Below are 25,333 nucleotides of genomic sequence, written 5' to 3'. Positions count from 1 at the left end.
TGAATGTGGGGAGGGTTGATTGTACTTCTGGGCTCCTAGCTGTTCCTTCCAGGTGGAAACCAGTTTTCTGATGTGATCTGTGGGTTGACCCCTTGCTCAGGTTACACTTCACAGCAATACTTTTTACCAAAGCTCTTTCCTTTCCAAACCCCAAGTCTGTCCTGGTCCACCTCGGGATGGTTCTGGATCCCAGCAGGGTGGCCAGATCAAACCAGGCTGGGGTTTGTGACTGACTGGCTGGATCATCCTCTGAGGAACTGTTTGAGGCAGCTGGGCAGTACCTGAGCAGCCATCACTGATCCCTGCAACCCTCTCTTACTCTTCTTAGTGTTTGTACCACCTCTGGTAGCTCAGATAGGCCCTTCACTTCCACAGTGACCAGCTCTCCTCGCTCCTGAGCTGTACCACCCAGCCCAAGAAGCCTCTCGATCTGTTGGTCAAAAACACTTCTGGACACTAAAACCCATTCGCTTCTTTGTCACTGAACAGTATCTGATGTCCCCCATCAGAGAGACTCCACAAACACTCCATTCACATTTCATTCGGTTTATGCTAAAACTCCATTTGAAAATCCTTGAACTCCTGTCCTGACCATGGTTTAGGGGTTCCTGCCCTGCAGAAATGCCTTCCTTTCAGTTTTTGGAGAGTCGCACATTCACTTCCTCCAGCTCCTCCACCTCTTTGGAACTCCTCTCATCAGAATCTCCCCAGATATCCCTGTCCCAATCCTCTGGGTTTCTGCCCGTAACACTGGGGTTTGATTTTTTTCACTCGTGCCAGCATAATTTCAATTTTTTTTTTGTTCCAATAAACACATTTGCTCTTTCTCTTTTCAATTCCTCTTTCAAACAGTCCATCTCCAACTGCTTCTCCAAATCACTTCTTGTAAAATGGTTCTGTGCCTGTACTGAGCACGTGCCCAAGATGCATGCATGGCCTCTATCACCTCCCCCACATCCTCAGCATTATTCTATGCTCCCCAGGGCCATTCCTCGGTCAAACCACTTCTCCTTCTCCATCATGCGCCTGGGGGAAAAGGGTCCCATCTGTGCTTCCACAGCAATTCCTCTATGGACATCCTGCCAAATATACCCACTTATATGCCACAGAACCAGTAAATCAAGGCTAAATGAAATTAATTGTTCAAACTCAATTCAAATCTCCTTTAACATCAACTACAGATTTGGGATGTCACACAGATTCGTCACCACTTTGCTGATTCTTAAAGTTCATGGCCAATGATCCAAAATGTGCAGTCACTCATCTGAAAGGGAGGGCTCTTGACCTGTAAAAAAGGGCTGTCCTGCTGCTTCTAGGGAGACCAAAACAAAATGGCTTCCCAGGGGCTCCACTGCTGCTCTGGTCAGATCTGAGCTATGGTCACATATGATCATGCAGCCCCCATAGGCTCAGGACCAACTTTCCTGCCCCTACACCCGCCACCACGTAGGTGGGACAAGAGCTGTGCAGAGGGAACCTAGGCTCTGGCCTGTGGTGGGAAGCGTCTCTAGGCTTTGGTATGGGCAGGTGTACCTGCCACATATTTTCCCTGGAAATGGTCCTCATAGTACTGCACAAGTCATATTTGCCAATTCATTTGCACATCTAGGTGTTTTCAATTTAAACAGTAAATGTTTTCCATCTTGATTGAACATTTTTCTTGTTATTTATTAATTTTCTTTGGTAAATAAAGGCCAAGTGGAATGACTATATTTATTTTTAATTCAAATAATGAATAAGAATTATTATGTATTAGCATTGAATTTCATGTTATGCTGAAGGGAATAAAAAGTACTTTACATTCTTAATTAGGTATCTAACTTTTAGATTTATTTTTCTGTCATTTTTAATTGGATTAATACAATATTTCATATATTGAGTAGAATAGTTTTTTCTCACATATACTCAAAGATTAAAAGCAAAATTCCATTTTAAAATTCATGTAGGAAGGGCGGGATGAGACAAAATTCTTCTTATTTCTTAAGCACTGGGAGAAGGTCACAGTCAAGTAGCTCAGGGCTGTCCAGATAGATAAGTATGCAATGAATCATGTTTAGATGTTACCTAGGAATAGTATAAAGGAAATACAAGTAGTATTTTTTAATCAAAGGTCAAAATCATTGATTTTTCTCAAGTATGACTGTTTTTAAAAGCCTGTACATATTCCAATTTGAAAAGAATGGTAGTTATTTATTTGCATGTTTGTTTTCCTAGGTAATGTTGCATGTTTATGGTAATGACCAAACCATATCTTCAGATGAACTATTTCAAAATAAACTAATGTACATGGTAGTACCAATCATTTTTCTCTGGTGTGTGTGAATAAAAAAGCTGTTTATCCATGAAGCAAAGAAGAAAAAATAATGGCAGTAGTATAGGCCTTGATCAGTGCCACCTTTTTTGAAAAGAAATAAAAAAATATTTCGCCAAGACAACTATCCAGAATGTTGCCATACTTTACAACAGTACATTTTACAGTATCTTCTTAACAGTCTACAGACTAACTCATTTCTTGTAGAGAGACTCATAGCTTGATAAAGATCATTGGGTTTACTTTTTGTTCTTTGAAGAAGTCTTAATATTATGGTTGTATAACCTTTTTTAACATACTGGAGTTGTTGTCTTGAAAACTGCACAGCAATTCAAGGACTGTATAAATTCAAGTAGCTTTCACCACAGTGAAAGGATGAGAGGTAATAGATTTAACTGGAAGATGAGAAGTACTCACTAGATGTTCAAAATGTATATTACGCGGCCAAACAATGCTCAGGGAATAAATGGAATCTTCCTCCTTGGGCATAAAGCTCAGTTGTGTAGAATCATGAACAACCTGAGCTAACATGCAGATTAGACCCATTTTGGGGGGTATGGGTTTGGACTAGATGACATTCTGAGGTTCCTTTCAGCTGTAACTGTTTGATAATATTTTCCGTAAATATTTAGAGAACAGAAATATATTCTACTATCCTCAAAGGTCAGCACTCTATCTTTTTTTCCCCCAGAAATGCTTTGCTACACTTCTGTAAATATAGAACTGTATTTGCTTATGTATGCATACACACACACACGGAATACATATGTGCAATAACAAAATAGTGTGCACACCTTATCTGTATAGATACACACAAGAAACAAAACTAATTACTTTTGAATGAATTACACAGCCTGTCATAATCACCCCCTCAGACCAGAATTTAAGGAAGGAAAACAGTTTGCTTGTTCACTTTCATATCATCATTCTCAGTATTGTCTAAATGTTCCTGTAGACAATGAAGTGTGAATTCTCTGATAGGCTTTTTTTGATGCTTATCTGTGTAATATCCGAACCTCATGAAATAGAATAGAATTGTAATCAACACCATCTACTTTGAGGAAGAACTGCTTCTAAGAAATCTAAATTTTTTTCCATTTCTACACACCTCCTCCTCCAAAACACAAGTTGTCATAATCTGTCTGCACCATTATCATGATTTGTCTGCATATCACTACATGATGTAATTATCAAAAAGACATAATTATCAGAAAGAACAATCGAGAAAGAACTTTGCTCCTCAGAAACTGACAGAGTAATATACTGAATGAGCAGGAACAAGGACCAGTGAATTTACAAATGGCACAATTATTGCCCTGGGTTTGGCTGGGATAATTATCTGCCTAGTAAATGGTTCAGTTCTGTGTTTTGGCTTTAGTCTGAAAATACTGCTAAAACACCAACGTTTTAGTTGTTGCACAGTAGTGTTTATCCTGATGATAGAATCACAGAATCATAGAATAGTTAGGGTTGTGTCCTGAATTCAGCAGTAGCAGCCATTTTTTCTCCTTCTTGGTAACTGGTGCAGTGCTGTGTTTTTGACTTTCAGCCTGGTAACAGAGCTGATAACACCCATGTTTTTATTTGCTGCTCAGTAATGTTTACTGTGACCAAGGACTTTCCGAGTCTCATGCTCTGCCAGGGAGGAGGGGAAGCTAGGAGGAAGCAGAGACAGGACACCTGACCCAAACTAGCCAAAGAGGTATTCCATACCACAGCACATCATTCCCAGTATATAAACGGGGGGGGGGAGTTACCTCAAGGGCTAGATCACTGCTCAGGTTGGCCTGGGTATTGGTCGGTGGGTGGTAAGCAATTGTATTCTCTCCCCTTGTTATTTGTTATTTCCCTTATCATTACTATTATTGGTGGTAGCAGTAGTGATTTGTGTTATACGTTAGTTACTGGACTGTTCTTATCTCAACCCATGGGAGTTACATTCTTTCAATACTTCACCCCATCACTTAGGGAGTGGGGGAAGGAAAGAGGGGGGGGTGAGCAAACGGCGTATGTTTCTGGGTTACCAGCTGGGCTTAAACCATGATAGTTCTTTTAAAAAAATAAATAATAAAAATCTCCCTGGCAGAGCATGAGACTCAGGAAGTCCTTGGTCACAGTAAACATTACTGAGCAGCAACTAAAAACACTGGTGTTATCAGCACTGCTCCCAGGCTGAAAGTCAAAACCACAGCACTGCATCAGCTACTAAGAAGGAGAAAAATGACTGCTACTGCTGAACCCAGGACAGGTTGGAAAGGACCTTAAGATCATGTAGTTTCAACCCCCTTGCCATGGGCAGGGACACCTCACACTAAACCGTGTCACCCAAGGCTCTGTTCAACCTGGTCTTGAACACTGCCAGGGATGGAGCATTCATAGTTTCCCTGGTCAACCCATTCCAGTGCCTCACCACCCTTACAGTAAAGAATTTCTTCCTTATATCCAATCTAAAATTCCCCTGTTTAAGTTTGAACCTGTTAGCCCTTGTCCTATCACTACAATCCCTAATGAAGAGTCCATCCCAGCATCCCTATAGCCCCCCTTCAGATACTGGAAGGCTGCTAGGAGGTCTCCACACAGCCTTCTCCACACAGCACTGGAGGTGCTCCAGCCCCCTGATCATCCTCGTGGCCCTTGTCTGGACTTCTTCCAACAGTTCCATGTCCTTTTATTGTTGAGGACACCAGAACTGTACACAATACTCCAGGTGAGGTCTCACAAGAGCAGAGCAGAGGGACAAGATCACCTCCTTTGACCTGCTGGTCATGCTCCTTTTGATGCAGCCCAGGATACGGCTGACCTTTCAGTCTCATGCTCTGCCAGTGATGAGGGGCACAAGAAGCTGGGAGGGAGGAGAGATAAGACACCTGATCCAAATTAGCCGAAGGGGTATTCCATACCACAGCACATCATGCCCCCTATCTAAACTGTATAAAGTGGGGGCAGTTACCCAGAAGGGACTATCTGGTGCTCAGGCCAGATATTGGTCAGGAGGTAGTGAGCATTATATTATGCATCACTTGTGTTGGTTTTGGTTGGCTTCTCTCTCCCACTCCCCCTTTTAGTTTTACGTTCTCCCCCCTTGTTATTTCCCTTATCATCATTATTATTACTAGTAGTAGTACTATATTGTACTTTACTTATTAAACTGTTCTTATCTCTACCAGTTGGGTTTATATCCTTGTGATACTCCTCCCCATCCTACCCAGGAGATAGAGGGGGAAAGGGAGGAAGGGTGAGTGAGCAGCTGCATGGTGCTGAGTTATCAGCTGGGTTTAGATCACAACAAATATACAAACCCATACTTGCAGTTTATGGAAATAAAAGCCCATTTAGCAAATGTCCTTTTTTCCCTGGGGGTGCAAAGACTCTGGATACTATTTAAAAACATTCCACCAGAGAAGAAATTCAGCAATAAAATTAAAATGAGTTCAACCATGAATTGATTAAATTTACTAGAATAAATGCACTCAATCATAACTTTAGAGCATATTTATTCAATGGACAATAGCCATTTAGCAATGTGCCCTGAAAAAAAAAAACCCACAAACATCTCATTTACGTCATGAGTTGCATGCTAGCTCAGCATCTTAAGGAAGCAATTTATCACAATATATAAGTTTGTTTCACAGCAGAGCACAGTATTCATAGTGAGCGTGTTAGTACTGTTTAGTTTAGATTGTTACCATCTACTGACTGTCACCATAAATAAGCACATCTTATTTTTATGGCCTATTCAGCAAAATACAGTCCCCTTGACTGTGAGCTGTGGGAATCCCACAATTCTTCATTCAAAAACCTGACTGAGAAGCAGAATCCTTGGGGAAATGGGCTTGCTGAATGAGAGTGCCATTTTCAGGAAAGTGATTGATTATTTACGCCCCTTTCTACCACCAAAAATTTTGAGTTTCATCATATACTGACATGCTCAACCTACTGAAATATAAACCCAAAGCACTGATAACTAAATATCCCTCTAGAATTAAGTGGGTACATTATTCCTGATAACATTTTTATCATCAGAAAAGTGTTTACCATGCTCAAAGGAAAAAAAAAATAATTTTGAGAGGAAAACATCTCAAACGTACAACTTAATAAACATTGAATATAATTGATATCACCCTAACTAGGAAAGCAGATTAAAATAAACAATTTTGATAACAAGAGATTACTAAATATATTAGGTAATTCTTCAAACAGACTTTTTTTAATGATATGATGGAGACTCCAAAATATATGACATCTTACTTTACCTGTTTTTGTCTGGTTTAACAATCACTATGCATAATGATGCCATAATTAATTCCTACAGTGATTCATGGATGTCAAGTTCTGTTAACAACCTACGAACATAGTGATCAATACAATAACAGGACAAAATGCTGGTTTTGGGTCAGCTATAAACAAACCACATCTCATGTTTCATATGTCAGCAGGCCTGTGTCCATAGATGGATACCCAGCCACAAATATTTGCAGCTTGCAATCAGAGTTTTACAAGCAGATATACATTAACCTTGCATACTGTTAGCTAACTGGCAATCAGGTCATGGTAACATACATTCAGACAGATGTATCTTCAATAATTTCTTGATTTCAAGACTTATACATAATTTTCTACTTTTATTAATATCTCATCACGCAGAGATATTAGATTCCTCTACTTTTTTTTTTTCCAACAATAAAGGTATTACAAGCTTCAATGTTTAATTCTTTCTGACTAATAATAGTTTAGCAAAATGTGTATATTTTAAGGCACTTTGTATTAATCCATTCATCCTTACCATCACAAGTTGGGAGTGGGTGACTCCACCAGTGATTTTTTTCACATAGCAAAGGCTCCTCATGACTCAGCCTATAACCTGGATCACAACTAAATGACACAGTGGAACCTATAGAGAAGTCATGTCCATAACGACGTCCATGCACTGGTATGCCAGGATCCAAGCAGGAGTAAGTATTAACTGTTACACCTAGATTTCAAAACCAATGACAAATGAAAAAAAGTCAAATAAACTTACATTTTTAAATTATTATTAATTTAAGTAATTCACTGTGCTGTGAGTGGGGGGTGAAGGCTTCATTATGACACATTTTCAGTGAATTAACCTTGCACTGTATTTCTCTGTGTCACCATTATAAGATGTTGTCCATAATGAATTGCATCCTGCCACTGTTGCAGATAAAAACATCACATAATTAACAGGATACTTAGTTTGATCCTACCTCAGTAACTTTAAGTGATTTTGTCCCTGATGCTGATGTCAAAGACTTTGATCATCACACAAGATTCTGATTTCCAGCATTTATTTTTTTCCTGATAAAACTTTGTTATCCTGGTTAAACTGCTTTCTCTTTCTTATGAAATTTATTCTTGAAATATTTACATTGATCAGTTATTTGAATGTGAGATATTGAGAAGATAAAAGGACAAAAGAGAGTAACAAGTAGTTGACTTGATAAGGAGAATTTTAATGTGTACTAAAAAATTAAACCTTTTAGATTTTTTTTCCTAGTGAGTTTAACTTCATTATAAAAGAGTCAGGGAAAAACAAAGAAAGGAGCAAAAACCTCTAGGAATATTATTGAAGCTAGCAAATTAGAAGGAGTGTTCAGTGTAACAATTCTTATGTGTGTTATTCCTCTTATTCCTACAGAAAAGGCATAAAATATCCTTCCTCACAGATAAATTAATTGTGGAAAGAAATAATTACCATAGAAAATAAGAACATATAAAAAAACTTCAACTTTCAACTGGATATTTTAAAATGGAAATGCTGAATAGATGACCATTATTCACTCCTATTTTCCAGAAAAGGGAATTGAACTGCACTGGAAGACAATTAACCAGTAAGAATTAAACAAAAATATATGCAGAACAAATCACATAAAAATGGTGATACGGTCCCTAAAAAAACATAATAAAGCAATTCCATAGCTTGATTTTCACCTCATTAGTGTAAACTACATTTCCCATTACCTTCAGGTAGAGCTACAGGTACATCAATCAGGACAGTAATTCAGTTATTTGCTTAGATTTTCACAATCTTTCTGATATTGCACAGTTTTACACACACAAAAAAATGTATAAAATACAAGAATACAAGGACATAAAGCAACATCCAGAAGAAAGACATATGCTTCCCATTCCTACCTTTTGATTCATGGATCAGTACAGCAATGACATTAAATCGCAAGTGAAATTACTGGTCATGCCTTTTGCAGTTTAACATCACTAAATCTTTCTCTGTCTGAAAATTAACATAAATTTACAAAGACAACACCTGTGCACCTTCAGTTATTTATGACCAGGATAGGCATTGATGGGAAAATCAAATAATACAATTCAGAATGACCTACTTTCATAGTGAATCTTGAATCCATTGTTAGAACGACTGTTGTCAGTTGTAAATAGAAGATAAATGAAATTGCTACTGCTAAACAGGAATTGTGGGACTTGTGTACCATTGTAGGATCCCAAGAGCGGAGATAATAAATTTGGCCCATCATGAACTTCCAAAACATCATAATTGAGTTCCGTCTGAAATCTGGAATTGAGGAAAAACACAGAGGTACAAATATAAGGACCAGCTGAAACAAATTCAGTAAACTCATGCAAAGTAAGCCACATTTTTAAACCATGCTTTTCCCGATCATATTCTTTTAATTATTTCTCTACATATTTATTTTACAATATAAATATAATAGTATTAATTATCCTATAAAATAATACAATAACCAAATTTTAGGTTAGTGCCTTAGAAAGATGAGAAATAATTTTAAACTCCTTGAGCTGTTTTGCATTGCGGGAAACAAAAGCCAGACATATTTTGTTAGGAAAGATTAATATTACTTGCATATACTATTTTGTAATAGAAACGGATTTTTCTTTTCAGAAAAATTAAGTCAACTATATAGAGCATATATTGATGCATTCTTCTATTATAACCTTTACATTTAGCACAAATATCATCAAGTTACTTTATATTATAAAAGAATCATGATCTGAGTGCATACTCTTAAAATCATCCATAAGCAGAGATAGAAGCCCTTAAGTCTGCTCTGAGATTCCAGTGTCTTTGTGACACTTGAGGCTTAGTCCAAAGTAGTGGGAGAAGTTACGGAAAAAAAAAAAAAAATCCTATTTAGAAAGCCCTACAAAGCAAAATGGCTATTTAGAGACAGCATATGTGCTATTTCGAGGAAAAGCTGAGTGTGACAGTGCCGCTCATTATCTCCTTGCTTGTCTTGTTTTAGATGGTATCAGCAATCCCAAACACCTGTTTGGTATTTGTGGCTTCTTTCTTTCTTGCTATGACAGACTTTGTATCAGTCATACTGCTTTAATGGACTCTCTGATGGACTATTGAAAAACCCTTTCAGAATTAAGAAGGAACAATTACAGCAGGATCCTACAAGGAGACTACAGCTATTCCTAATTCTCTCTCTGATTCACTTAGATGCCTAATTTGGCTTTGTGAAATCCATTCAAGGAACTGTATGACTAATGCCAATGTTCTGTCGTACTCCATATTCCAGTATTTATGTCCCATGAGCCTGAGCCTAATGACCTAAAGGAGTCTGGCGAAATCCGAATTAAACCTCCAAAACATATTTTCTTTTATTTATGTCCCACTCCCATGAAATAACACAGAAATAAAGTAAGAAGGAGTTACAGAAATGAGACAGGATAAACCTAGAAGCAGAACTGAAGTTGCTTTTTTTTTTCTAGTTCCCGTATGGACCAACAATGTTATGTTGATAAAAAGCTACAAGGCTTTCCAGTAGTTGGTTTTTTCCCACTAATCCTTACAAAACGGAATCAGTCTTGGAAACAGACTATTTAGTCTTGCTCTGCTTTCTTAGTTCCCTTATCAAAAGCATACCTGGGACAGAAAGTGTAAAAAGGCATTGACCCCATAAATGTGAAGCAACTATTAGGCCCCTCAAGGCATGATGAAATGAAGCTGAGTCTCCAAAGTCATAGCAGAAATCCTCTTGTTGCTCAAAGATGACATACAATACCATAAACAACAGCAAAATAAGGAGAAGATTGTGGGGAAAAAAAAAGGTCAGTTTTTTAGTGAGGTGAGCTGAAAGAAATTTGAAGGCATGATTATGTACCTGATTATGGCTCATAAAACTGGTCAATTTACATTTATTTTATAAGGCTGATGCTTTTTTTTTTCTTGAATACCTTCATCTTGATGCTCAACTTACTTGTTTACCTATCACGTGGTTATTACCCAGTGTTAGAGAACTGTAGGGATCTATAGGAAACTGAATAAAAAATACTTTGCGTTCATGTGAGACTACTCCAGTGTTCCTTCCTACTTAACTAGCCACCTTTCTTAAATTAACCTGGATGACTTTATTGCTATGTGAGATCTATTCTTATGATAGACTCACAAAAAAATCATTCAAGCATAAAGAAGTGAAACAAGCTTTAATACAGGAGATGGCACACATTTTTTAATCTTATTTGAACAGATAAAGCTGCTTTAATACTTACAATATGCATCTTTGTTTCTAAGAGACAACATATCAACTCAGTGCTGTGTCAGGATATAAGTAGAATATCCTGCTGCACAGTGTATACTCATTAGTCTGATGTGACTAGTACTCCAATCAGTAGTTTGCTGATTAAGATCACTAGCATTTAAATACTCATAATTAGGCTTCATGATAAACACTTCATTACAATGAAGAATAGCACCTGCATTTCTCACTTCTATCATTTCAATTCAGCCTAAGAAGCTACTGATCTGTAACAAAAATCAAACATATTACCATAGCTTCAAAAGGAATAAATCATTTAAAGTATGCACGACTGATCATAATACAGAACATGAAAAAGTTATTATGAAACCTCTGAAAGCACTCTACAGAAAACGTGTGTAAGACCTGTTCCCTTTCTCTTAGAAAATCCAAAAAAGAAAGAATGCAAAGATTCTAGACATGTACTGTAAATGTTTTACCCTCACTGCAAAATTAAAAGTCTTTTAAATAACGACACATATTGCGGAAGTCTTGTTATTTGCACCAAGAAAAGCTAGAAAAAAAAACAGTTTCTCTTTGTTTTTCAGGACAATGGTTAAATGTAAAGAACTGGGCAAAATATGACAGGTTGTTTTTAATCATGTAAGAAAGCCCTTTGGCTATAGTTTCTGAAGTATATACGTCAACAAAATTAAACTCCTGTCTTTATAAAGTCCAGCAGCAGATTTGCAAATAGAAGGAGCAGAAAAAGGATAGTCAGAATGAGTGTAAAGAAGAAGGTAATGTGTCTCAGAATGTAAATTTTAATTGCGTGAAAAAAATTATTTTTAATAATACAGACTAAATAAAACTACTAACATTAGTAGTTTACAAAAGGTTTTTTTTCAGTATGTAAGAAAGATTTTTTTCATTATTTGGTTTTTGTCACAACTTTTGCTTTACATCAAACTTCTAATTATATTTCTGTGAACTTTTATACATGTATTTTTTACATGTACTCCTGCACTGAAACAAATAAGCATACACACACCTATACGTAAAGGGCCTCTCTTAGACTGATGCATCTGAGCAATTTGCATATCAATCCAATTTTTAGCAAGTGACAAGAGTGTCAAAAATAAGCGGCAATGGAAAAAGAAGTGTTATAATGTCACAATGAGACCAGGTTATAGGGAGGCCAGGAGCTTTCTCTGTGATCTGAAGAGACCACATCTTGTTCGTATTGCTCTTACCTACAAGAGTACTGGAGGTCAAGCAATTTTATGACAAGGTGTTAATGCATTACAAACAAAAAATTGTACACAAGAGCCTGTCAGATATAATAAAACTGGAAGAAAATCCAGTTGGCACAAAATTCTGCTAATAAAAAGGTAAATACTTTTCACTTTGAAATAACTGTCCACATCAACTGTGTAGCTGAAAACAAAATGCTGAATTAAAAAATAAATTATTTGAAATTAAATCTTTCTTTTCAAAATCTTGAGTTAATGAAAGTGCCAATATTTCTATTTTTAATTTTGATTTACAAGCCAATAGAAAAAACTAATAATTTCCTTTTAATTTTTAAATAACATGAGTTTGATTAATTTCTGCGAAAAAGAGTTACTCACTTCACATCTGGAATATTGTGTCCAGTTCTGGGCCCCTCAGTTCAAGAAGGACAGGGAGCTGCTGGAGAGAGTCCAGCGCAGGGCAACTAGGATGATTAAGGGAGTGGACCATCTCCCTTATGAGGAAAGACTGAGGGAGCTGGGTCTCTATAGTTTAGAGAAGAGGAGACTGAGGGGTGACCTTATTAGTGTCTATAAATATATAAAGGGGGAGGGTCACGAGGATGGAGCCAGGCTCTACTCAGTGGCAAACAATGCTAGGACAAGGGGTAATGGGTACAAACTGGAACACAAGAGGTTCCACTTAAACTTGAGAAGAAACTTCTTCTCAGTGAGGGTGACGGAACACTGGAACAGGCTGCCCAGGGAGGTTGTGGAGTCTCCTTCCCTGGAGATATTCAAAACTCGCCTGGACACATTCCTGTGTAACATTATCTAGGTGTTCCTGCTCCGGCAGGGGGATTGGACTAGATGATCTTTTGAGGTCTCTTCCAATCTCTAGCATACTGTGTACTGTGTGTACTGTGTATTTTTTTGTATTTTAATTCGCAGAAATCTGATAAAGCTTCCTTTTAAGCTGATGTTTAGCACTAGTGATTTTAGAAGACTAGCTTTCATTGCCTGTTAAGGGTAGGAAACACCACTGAAGTATCCCTATCGCTTGTCCTCTGTATACAATGTTATGTGAACACTTTTTCATAGTGTAAGCTGTAGTACTAAAAAAAAGTGTTAAACTTATCACCATGAGAATTTTTCCCTAACAGAAGACAGTAATTTTCATACCCTGCTAAAAACAACTTTTGAACTGTATTAAAATGAAGTGGTATCTTCTACATTAAGTATGATCAGGAAAGTCAAAATATGCTGCATAAACATCAACTGGAAATTACTTGCATGATATTTGTGTGCTATAACTTTTATCATCAAAGGCCCTTTTTGTTAATGGGCTCATCATAAAACTTTATTAATATTTACAAGTAAAAAGAATCTAAAACATCCTTGAAAATACATAGAACGTAGCGTTTTTCTAATTACACTTTCTGTTTCAGTTTTTCATGAAGACCTTAAATGTCTTGCTACCATGAGAAATTTAAGGTCCTCAGCACATTACAATCCTTGGAATCAGGAAAGGTCCCAAGTAACAGGCAGTTAATGCAGGAAAAGTGGAATCCTGCAGTAATTTGGGGAAAATGGCATTCCATCCTGAGAGCACAGTCCTTTCACAAGAAAAGAACAGCTGATCTGATAATTAAATGGTGGATAAAAATATGAATGCATTCAATTCAGTTTTCCTAGTTGATTCAGATTTTCAGAGTTGAAGATTTCATGGGTTTGAGAGGAAAAATAAAACACTTTATAAATATAATTCATCATAGAAACATGGTTACAAGCAAACGAAACATGCTGATCTTTAAAAACAAACGATTTTTTTTTTTACTGGGCCAGACAGTCTTAAATATATGCAAGAGGGCAGGAATTTCAAAAGCTTTTCAATGCGTCAAATTAGAAATTACAACGAAGATAAAATTTATACCCTGAAGGCACTGAAGATCTTTTGGAAAATCCCGCCTGATAATACAATTACTTGATTTTAGAGTGCAAATGAATATTTTGACAAAGCTAATAAATTTCTGCTTCTGGCTAAATACTGGAAAATATTAAATAAGAAAAACATTAGCCAAGACCTTTCAAATGTAATTTTGATAGAGTGTCCTGGTTCAGCTTCTATCACCCACTCACAATTCAAGGAATCCTTATAATACCCTGGCCAGCCTGGAGAAAGGATTACTCCACTGGGAGATGAAAAATGCCCACCACATGGAGCTAAAAATGAAACAAAGAGAAAGTTATAATAAAACACACTTACATGTAATACACAATTATCACTTTCAATATAGTACATCTACAATAAACAAATTAAAAAAAAATAAAGTTGCAGGAAGATGCAACAAAGCTTCAAAGCTGACAGACTCTGTGGGGTTCAGAAGTATATGGAGACAACTGAATTAAAACCTTAAACAGGTAAACTGTTCAATCAAGTTTTTGCTGCTGTATTCTCAAAGGTACAATCTAATTTCCTGAAGAAAGGACATACAACAAAACATAGTATTCAAAAAGTGACATTATTTCTGCTTGTAATTGTGAACAGAGAGATTTTAAAAACTTGCAAACTTTCAGGTGAGCATCAAGCTAGAAACTAGTGAAACTTTATTTTAACATAACTCCGCTGTCACGCCACATACATTTAGCTTGTCAAGTTGGCAGTTCAAATTCCTAATTCATGAAAAAGACATACTTACCATTCTTACAAGATTACTTGATATTTTTGAAGCATTTGGCAAATATATATTAAATACCATAAAAATATAAATCTGCAAGCAGAATTACTAGAATTACATGCAGTTTTTACCTCCAAGATAGTGAGCAAATATAAACTGGGAAAACTGTGTTAAAATATAACTGGAACCAAATTGTTGATAATCATATTTTAAGTTTTTCAGTGGCTTAATGACACATTAATAATCAGGAATAATCTCCACAGCTGTAGATATTGCAGCGATGAAGAGCATTTCTTTGAGAAGAATCCTTAAACAGTTGAACAAAATCTGGTACAGAGTGAGGGAAATTTCCATTAGCTGATCAGTGTCAAGACAGTTAATTATAGGGCAAAGACAGATTCTCGACAGTAGTAATCATTTTTGACTGATGCTGATTTTGGCTCTGGAGATTGCTGGTCTTCCTTCCTACTGGTGGGAAGAGCAAAAACGGTTACGACCAGTGATGATAAAAGACAGACCTTTTTTAGGTTTAATTCTTGCAAAGCTCTGTGCAGGTTTTAATTTCATGCATGAATGCAAACCCACTACATCTGATGGATTTATACGTGTATGTAAAGTCAAGTGAATGTGTCATCAGACTTCTGTGAGATCGTCTTCTCCTCAGTGATATGGATGAGTAAGGAAAAGAACATAGGAGAGCTTGGCATGTTTTTGTTTACTTGATTTTAGTAGGAGATTGAAATTCCTTAACTAAATTAATTCACAGAATTATCTGGAATTCTAAGCATCTAAGAAATGCAGTAATTCTATCAATGGAAGTATTAACATTTTAAAAACAGGAAACAAATAATGTTTTTCCAGCAATTTAAAATGTCTAGGACATCTTACGAATTTAATGAATACTCAGTATGGTAAATTGAACATATATTGTTCAGCACAAGCATAAACATCCTCAAAAGACCATACCCATGTATCTTTCTATACATGTATTATGCATATATATATATATGAAAATACTAAACATACATATGTAGACAAATATATGTCTCCTTGATCCACAGGAAACGACAGAAAAGCAACTGATCTCTGAATATATTTTCCTCTAGAAGATTAAAATATATTTTTCTTGAGGTACAATGTCAAATAACTAATTTCAAATACTTATTTCTAGGAAAAAATAATTTGTGAAATACTTGACTCAAAACTAATCTTTTTCAATCACTGAAGTTCTTGCAAACTGTTGTCATTTAGTGAATCCGGCTACTTCAGTAAAAATGGTTTCAAGTACGGACATTTAGTAAGTAGTTTTTTAAAATTATTATTACTTATATTATTTTAACTACAATGAACTACCTAGAATATGAAGTACAGAAGGGGCACCTGGGAGTAAAAAAAAAAAAAAAAATCTTTTTCACAGTTGCTCAAACTTGCATGAGTATTACTTGCAACCTTATGAAGAGACCTCACCAAGCTTTCTTTGATGAAAATAAATATGATAAGCTGTTAAGCCTTTTCAAAAGGAAAAAGAAAGTTAAGAAAAATATAATTGTGTTACATGATTTTCACTAACTACCATAACAGCATAAATATGTGAAGCCTTATTAAGCGTAGCGGATTATACTTTACAACCTATGAAATGCAAACTATATGTTATTTATTTTCTGCAACAAAGATGCTTTTCATGATACTAACAAAGCAGTATTTAAGAGGAAAGCATTACATACAGCATGCACTTAAGTTGGTGACCACAGACTCCTATGATCAGCAATCTAAAATTTCTTTATCTTCAGGGAAATGAAACCTGCAGAATGTATTAAATATTTAATTAAAACTTTACATTAAAACTTTACATTTTGCAGCCCAGAAAGCCAACTGTATCCTGGGGATGCATCAAAAGGAGCGTGACCAACAGGTCGAAGGAAGTGATCCTGCCCCTCTACTCTGCTCTTGTGAGACCTCACTTGGAGTATTGTGTACAGTTCTGGTGTCCTCAACATAAAAAGGACATGGAACTGTTGGAACAAGTCCAGAGAAGGGCCACGAGAATGATCAGGGGACTGGAGCACCTCCCGTATGAAGAGAGGCCGAGAAAGTTGGGTCTGTTCAGCGTGGAGAAGAGAAGGCTGCGTGGAGACCTCCTAGCAGCCTTCCAGTATCTGAAGGGGGGCTATAGGGATGCTGGGGATGGACTCTTCATTAGGGACTGCAGTGACAGGACAAGGGCTAATGGGTTAAAACTTAACCAGGGGAAGTTTAGATTGGATGTAAGGAAGAAGTTTTTTACTGTGAGGGTGGGGAGGCACTGGAATGGGATACCCAGGGAAGCTGTGAATGCTCCATCCCTGGCAGTGTTCAAGGCCATGTTGGACAGAGCCTTAGTGACATAGTTTGGTCTGAGGTGTCCCTGCCCATGGCATGGGGGTTGGAACTAGATGATCTTAAGGTCCTTTCCAATCCTAACTATCCTATGATTCTATGATTTTATGACCAAAATTCTTTCTTCTGTTCCCAAAATTCTATTTTTATCAGACCTATTTATATACATATATCTACATATATTTCAGTGCCTTACACAAGCAGGCAGAAGTAAAATTCATTGCTTCCCCAAAATGTCAGCCATGAGAAGTAGGTAGCACCTTTTGTGGACAGTGCTAAATTATACAAAGCAGCAAGTAAAACTGAACCATCTACGTCACTCTCTTTTCCATTATCATCTGTGATGTGGTACACATGTTCACTGATTCAACCTGGATGAGAACAAAGATTTATTTGTCAGAGTTCTCAACACAGTATCAAGCACTGGATATCCCTTATAGCAGATGAAGCCCTTATAAAAATACTGACTTTTCATGTGTTATAAGAAAGAAGAATTGCACTAACTGGATAAGTGGACTTTCCGGGCTTAGCTTAAGAAGGTTACCAAGCAAGAGTTTTATATCTCATTTTATCTTCTCATTGAGGAAATGATGTTTTTCAGGGCATTCACAACTTTTATTCTTTTATGGATTTATTTCCACAAAATGTTCTGACATCAATTCCACTTGTGGAGTGAGGGCCCAGTATTCTGGAGAGCAGAACTTTTTAACGCTACTGAGATGTAAAACATATCATTGATCAGATTCTAACCTGCAAAGTGCGGTAGAATGTGTTAGGATAGGGTGCCTTGGGGTTGAATAAACAGATACATCATTAAACTAAGGATCTTTGTCACCTTAATCTTTTCTCTTGAGTGTGACATGAATATGTACCAAGAGTTGGATTTATTAATCTACACAAATAATTAGAGAAGAACATGAACTTCATTGTATATATTTATGTATTTATGGATGTGAACTTTATTATACATGATAATCATGTAGACCTCATAGTAACTTACGGACACTAGGAATAAACCATTTCTCCGGTTAGAAGTATGCTTAAATACTTAGTTGGTTCTGATGAATACTTGTATAAACACATTGGTCTATAGAACTATAAATGCATGACAGAGTTATTTGCCATTACAAACTTTGCTTAATTGATGATTAAGGATTTGATCCAGCCCAAATTAGATTTGGTGAGCTTCTCAGGATCTGAAACCTCAGGGACTAAACACATTTTCTAAAGGAAAATCTTATAAGATTGTTTATACTTTCTTGTTTTTTGAACCTATTTGCTTGGGTTTAGTTTTATGACACTTTTCTAAAAGAATTTGTAAAATGACCCTGGACTTCACAAAGCCTTAAAGTTCATACACAGCTGACGTAATCAAGATGGAAATTTCCCCCCAGATTTCATTTTCTAAGGTGAAGGATGAGTTTTCTTTGCTTTTTTTGCCAGGCTCACTAGAAACATACACATATTTACTAACATGACAAGCATCTATATGAAAACAAACATTTTTATTTTTGTTTAAGGTTTTTTTTTTATTGTTGAATAAAGCATCTTAGTGAAGCACTGGAAGTGATTTATACACTAAATGTATGTATTTTGTAACTATCTGAATAGAACAATTACTTGTTGTATTGTTTGTAACAAGCAAAAACTTTTGGCTTGTTACCAAACACATCAATATTCACACAAATAAGAACTGTCAGAAGACCTTCTGAAGATGATGATGGATTAAAAGCAGTCCTGCAGAGAAGGACTTGGGGATACTGGTGGATGAAAAACTGAACAAAGATGATCTTAAGGTTCTTTCCAACCATAACTATTCTATGATTCTATGAGCTGGCGATGTATGCTTGCAGTCCAGCAGGCTAATTATATCCTGGGCTGTGCAAACAGCAGCATGGCCAGCAGTTCATGGGAGGTTATTTTTCACCTCTGCTCTGCTCTTATGACAGCCTGCCCACAGTACAACATCCATCTATGGAGTCCCCAACACAAGAAGGACATGGATCTGTTAGGGCAGGTTATGGGGGCCACAAAAATGATCAGAGGGATGGAACACCTCTCCTATGATTAAAGGCTGAGAGAGTTGGGCTTGTTCAGCCTGGAGAAAAACAAGTTCTAGGGAGACTTTATTGTGGCCTCTCAATATTTAGAACGGACTTGCAAGAAAGAAAGACTTTTCATCAAGGCCTGTAGTGACAGGAAAAAGAATAACAGTTTTAAACTAAAAGAGCATAGATTCACACTGGATATAATAAGGAAGACAATTTTTAACATGAGGGCAGTGAGGCACTGGAACAAGTGGCCTAGAAGCTGAGGATGCCCCATGCCGGGAAGAGCTTAATGGTAGATTGGACGGGACTTTGAGGAACCTGATTTAGTGGAAAATGTCTCTGTCTATGGCAGGGAGTTTGGACTATATTATATTTTAAGGTCCCTTCCAACCCAAAGTATTCTATGATTCTATAAGAACATAACGCTATTGCTGCAAAGATGGTGTGATGTAAAAGATTTAATATAGACTTGATTCAGTTTCCAGTGAAGACAAGGGATAGCCTTAAACTAATTTAACAATGAATTGGTAAGGGACTTTATTCACTGGGGGGGGCGGAGGGGGGAGTGGATTGAAAGAAGGATGAAAAGTGAGTTCTGCTCCAGTAGTATGTTAAAGACATAATAGCCTAATTTGTAGGAACAAAAAGGTTTCTAAAGACTATAAAAACTTCAGAATTCAATATGCTGCAAACATTTCTAAATATGCAGACTTATTTTTTTTTTTTACTTACTGATTGTTTTGAGTGTTTCTCTCCTTTTATTTTAAAGTCACCATTTACGTGCTACAGCAAACAGTACCAGTAAAACAATAAGGTATTTAAACTCATAGTCACCTCAGCAACCAGAAGATTAACTCTCCAGCATTCATCATCCCTGCATTTTATTGTGTATAACCACTTATACATATTCATAATACATATGGAGCATATAATCTACAAAATATATCACTAAGAATAGGAGTACCAGATGGCCTTATTCTGAGCCAGTATACTACCATAGTATTGCTAAACTTGTACACAGGTCCATTTTCTCACAAAACTGTTGAAGATTATCTTTGGAATACAAAAAAGTAACTTATGAAAATACTTCTATGAATATTACATTAAAAATAATGCTTATTTTAAGATTGCCTAAATTCAAAGTAATTTCTCTATTAGGGATCTGACAATCATAGAGTGTTTTGCTGTTTTGGTTTTTTTTGAAAGATCTTTATTACACTTCTCCTGATTATGGTTCTTCCTGATTCCTGCAGTGCAAAATTCAACAGAATTTTTTATTTGACCTTCGCCATCTTATGCTGATTTCTGAGACCTAGGAGTCCTTCCCTTCAGAATAGCTGGGTGATTTGGCTTATTTTAAAGAGCTTTGGTTTTTAAAAAAGAAAACTCTCCAGTCATCTTGCCAAAAGACTGTTTCCTTGACCTTTTTTACAATGATTTTCAGCCCCTGTTTTTCCCCTTTAGGTGAAGGGATCATAAAATATTGACAATTAATGAAGCAAAGATTATATTTTTTATACTTATTAGCATAAATAACTCCAAGGAAATATGCATAACACTGTGTTTTAGAGGTTGTGATGTATGGAAGTATGTGATTTCTATAAATAGGAAGATGAATTGCTGTAAGAATCTTCCCAGCCTAGGTGTCACTGTGGATAAAAGAAGCATAACCACTGCAACAGTTTCCTAAAACCTCTCAAATCGTTTTACATACCAAAGCCAAAGACCTAAAAAGAGATTAATATCTTCTTTCTAATCTAATATCCTATCAGCAAACTTCACTGAGCACTCAAATGATTTTAAATCGTTCATTTGTCTGAAGCAGGAAGTCAAAAGCTTTATTTGAAGAAAATCTTCTAAATGAAAATGGGTGAAAAAAAAACAAACAAACAAACCAGACTTCTTGACTCCTTAAGAACCTTGAGTGCCAAGATGAACAAAAGATTTAAATATTAAACAACAAGAACCTTCAATATACTAAAATAAGATTCACTGAAAAGGATGTTCTTATTTTCTTCTTCCCTGTTATTTATTTCTCCAAGCTACTAACAAGGCAAATCATGATAATTGGACTGGAATTCAAAAATACAGAGATGAATATTACTGGTGTATTACTAGCACTGAAGCTTATTGCTTTAAACAGTTTCCCAAATGGGACGAATGCATGCTTTAAAAAGAACAAAATATATATATAAATAAATAAAAGGTAGGAGTGATCCTTTCAAGCATAAAATGTATTTGGGAAATTGTAGTTCCACCAGTGCCAAATGAGAGCTATCTGAAAATATGAACAGTGCAAAACTATTCCCATTCCAGTTCTAATAAGGTTCCTAGATGAGCCTTCATTGTTACAGAGGTTATAAAGGAGTGTTCACATCACTGACATTTACACCTATTTTTTTGTGTGTTTTTCTTCTGTCCTTGCAACAGCTATAAAAAAAATTCACTCTTACAGACAGGCTTTTAGCAACAGCTCATGCCTTAATAGACTCCTTTATTAAGGACTAGGTTTTACAGGAGTTTTGTGCTATCTGCTTGTAAAAATCTGAACTTCATTTGATGACAACTTAAAAGAACTTACATCAATTTCTGAATTAGAAAGAAGTATTATACATACCTCCACATTTAGGAATAGGTCCACTCCACATTACTTTTCCATCCACTAACATGCAAGTAATTGTTTCAGTTCCTTGTGTTTTAATAAATCCTTCCTCACATATAACTGAAATCGAGCTCCCCAGCTGAAAGTTGTCACCAAAACGTCGAGCATTGATTGGGACTCCAGGATCAGGGCACTCATTATGTCCAAATGCTTTTCAACAGAGAAAAAAAAAAGAAAAAGAAGAAATGGGCAGGGGAATACTGTGATAACTCTTGCAAGTAAAATAACATTTTTAGGATTTTATACTGCTCGTTAGAAAAAGCAATTTATATTAGGAAACAGTAAGAAACAAAAGCTGGACCAACAGCAGAAAATGTATTAAAAAAATGCTTAAATATGATGAAGTTATACCAGCATGAATCTTAGTTTGTACAGCTAGGCGCTGGCAGATTTCAGTGATGGCTAAGTTCTCCTTTCCAACAGCCCATCCTATCAAATGTTACAATGGGCCAGAACCTTCCATCAGAAGGGGAGCACTTATGGTACAGTAACTCCACTGTTCTTTTGTATTTTCCATTCACTGTCACAAACATTCGAGCCCTAATGACCTCTGTGTGCCTGATATTGCCATGCTCTAGTTTGTTTCCTGCATGGATACCTGGTGAACAGCTACAAAATAGGTAATGTTGGCAAAGAAAGAAAACCTGAAACTTTTTTTATATTTAAGGTCAATGCATCATGCACAAATCCCTCGAAAATTTAAAGTTCTTCTACAGGCAAATTAAACTTCTGTACTTTCACCATATATATCTATACTATAACAAAGATAGTCTATCTCTTCCTACAGAATGTACCTTAAGCTGGGTGAACAAACATGCTCATCTTCCTAACAGACATGAGCAAAGTCATATGTACAGCCTTAAAATTTATGCATTACTTAGATATTGTATTTTGATGTTTACTTTATTAAGAACAATGCACATAAATCTTAGATTTTTTAAAAATCTCAGGCTGATTATTCAGTGATAACTAATATTACAAGCACAATATTCACCCTCCTCAGATGTAATGACTGAAAATTAAATCTTCATAAATATGTTTACATATGGAAACAGAAAAAAGGGCTATTTCCTAAAAAGATAATTTTCACAATATTTTACTGAAGTTTTACTAATGTGTCTGCCACACAAAACACATCCAAACTCCCTATAAAATTTAACTTCACAAAAAGATTTTTCAGAAGTTGCATTATAAAAGTATTAAGAATCATAATAAGAGACAAAAGAAAGCATTTATTTATTGACATTTTGACTTAGGAAATGCCACATGTGTTAGGAATGAAAATAGTGTTGAATACCATTTGAGGATGGAGTTAAAAAATGATGCAATCCCACACTTTTTCATAGAGCTTACAATAACACTTTCAATACTTTATGCACAGTCATCATATTTAGTGAGGGGATAGATTGTCTGTTTTTCTTCCTACCTTCAGGCAACACAGACATAGATTTTCAATACTGTTATCTGTAAATGTAGATAAATGGTGACTCAAGGTATAGCTTGCTTGTGTATGACACCAGTTTATTAAGTCTGCAAAATTGAGCATTGCTCTATATTTCAGCTCCAGAACTGAGAGTTGTGGCTGCTACTGCTGCTCCTATGAAAGCAATTGTACTGTATAGGATGCTATGGAAGGTAAGAGAGTGAAAGACAACCTTTCCCAGCAATAGTCTCTCTCTCAGCCTAGCCTGGCCTCAGTTTCATTAATAATGAGTAAAATTCAGCCTGCCTATACTTCTGAAAAGCCTCCTGATGAACCTGTAATATTATATACAATCTGTAAACTGAAAAGAAAAATATCACACAGGTATATATTCCACCAAGCATCAAGAAACTATGGAAATGTTCTTCATGCAATATTACACGTAAAGAAGAGAGCCAGTGTCCTTGGTTCAGCAGTAGCAGTCATTTTTCTCCTTCTTAGTAGCTGGTGCAGTGCTGTGTTTTCAACTTTAGCCTGAGAGCAACACTGATAACACCGATGTTTTTAGTTGTTGTGAAGTTTACTCTGATCAAGGTCTTTTCAGTCTCATATGCTCTGCCAGGCAGGAGAGGCACAAGAAGCCGGGAGGAAGCAGAGGCAGGACACCTGACCCAAACTAGCCAAAGGGGCATTCCATACCACAGCACGCCATGCCCAGTATATAAAGTGGGAGGGGACTTACCCAGAAGGCCCAGATCGCTGCTCGGGTCAGACTGGGTATTGGTCGGTGGGTGGTAAGCAATTGTATTCTCTCCCCTTGTTATTTCCCTTAAAATTATTATTATTGGTGGTAACAGCAGTGATTTGTGTTATACCTTAGTTACTGGACTGTTCTTATCTCAGCCCGTGGGAGTTACATTCTTTCGATTCTAACCCCTCTGGGAGCAGGGGAGGAATTCTGCGTGTTTCTGAGTTGCCAGCTGGGTTTAAAACATGACATCCAGCTTTCTTGTGTTTATTTGATTGTACAGGTATTTTAAGTAGGATCTGGAAAAATGCCAGGCAGCATAACCACAGCACGAGGTGATGTTGAAGTACTCTCAGTTTTGATTTTAACTCAGATAGATGCTAAAACTTGCATTTTGAAAAAAAAAAAAAAAAAAGGGGGAAAAACTGCAGAGATCTCAAGAGATAGGAAGGCAGGAATGAAGCTAACCGTAACTCATCTGGTCTGAAGTCTGCTTTGAAAGGTCCTTGGAAATAGGGCCAGAAAAGAGTAGTCCACTGGCATGATTAATTGTTTTGGTAGACTGCCCTACAACGAGTTTTAGCTGGTAAGTATAGCAATGGCTCTGAAGTAAATGTAACCCTCTCAGACGAAAATATCAGAGAAGAAACAAAAGTTAAGAGAACATAAACTAATAATAGATATTTCATTAAAAAGGATTTTAAAAGTTTGTTTGACGCTATGCAAAAACTAATTGTCACTACCATCACATGTAAACTCATACTTCTGTGCAGTACATAACAGTTTAAAGAATTCTATCTTGTGAAGTACTGAGATTGAAAAGCCCATCAGGAGGGAGTACTAGCAAAAATGTGCCATGATGGACACACCCTATTACAGCAATAAAATAAAGAAATCTTTGGATATAAAATTAGCATCTGGGATTGTCAATGCCTCAGCCTAGTGAGCTGAAATCACTTGAGTAACTAGGCTGATGTCAGAGGCCCACAGTTTGACCTTCGGCATTTGCTATGTAGTTCATATGGTTATAACTTTTTCTAGAGAAAGCACAATTAAAAAGTTATAATGAAAATAGCAACAACAACAACAACAAATCTGCATAACTTGCAGGAGCAAGAGACCTGAATTTATACAGAAATATTTGCCCAGCACCTCCTACACCCCAATCAATGAGCAGCAGCTCAAAACAGTCCAATGACTAGCAAAACTAAAACAATCTGACAGATGCTATCCACTTGAAAACACTCATTCATATCAGCCTGAAGAATGGTTGGCATGACTGGCTTCTGGAATGCCAGCCCATGGAGGACCTACAGAGACCCTGGGACCAAACTCTCAAGGCTGGAGCTGACACACTTCCTCCCAACTACTGATA

General features: G+C 36.6%; 1 protein-coding gene across 3 annotated transcripts in view; it reads right to left on the bottom strand.

The window, feature by feature from the left end:
• The window catches only part of CSMD3 (CUB and Sushi multiple domains 3), a 601,317-nt gene that overhangs the window by 244,113 nt on the left and 331,871 nt on the right, over positions 1-25,333 (bottom strand). For all 3 annotated transcript variants that reach the window (XM_061447844.1, XM_061447845.1, XM_061447846.1), the window contains 4 exons: positions 21,743-21,937; positions 14,105-14,243; positions 8,671-8,858; positions 7,095-7,283 (listed from right to left, as the gene is read on the bottom strand). In XM_061447844.1, the coding sequence (XP_061303828.1) occupies positions 7,095-7,283; positions 8,671-8,858; positions 14,105-14,243; positions 21,743-21,937 (711 nt within the window). The remainder of the gene's footprint in view (positions 1-7,094; positions 7,284-8,670; positions 8,859-14,104; positions 14,244-21,742; positions 21,938-25,333) is intronic.

This window comes from Pezoporus flaviventris, unplaced genomic scaffold (assembly GCF_033815535.1).
Source record: "Pezoporus flaviventris isolate CSIRO_AGI_PZ_B2104156 unplaced genomic scaffold, CSIRO_AGI_Pfla_v1 ptg000007l, whole genome shotgun sequence".
NCBI lineage: Eukaryota > Metazoa > Chordata > Aves > Psittaciformes > Psittacidae > Pezoporus > Pezoporus flaviventris.
Note: the sequence above shows the minus strand (reverse complement) of the source record. Positions and strands in the feature narration are given on the sequence as shown.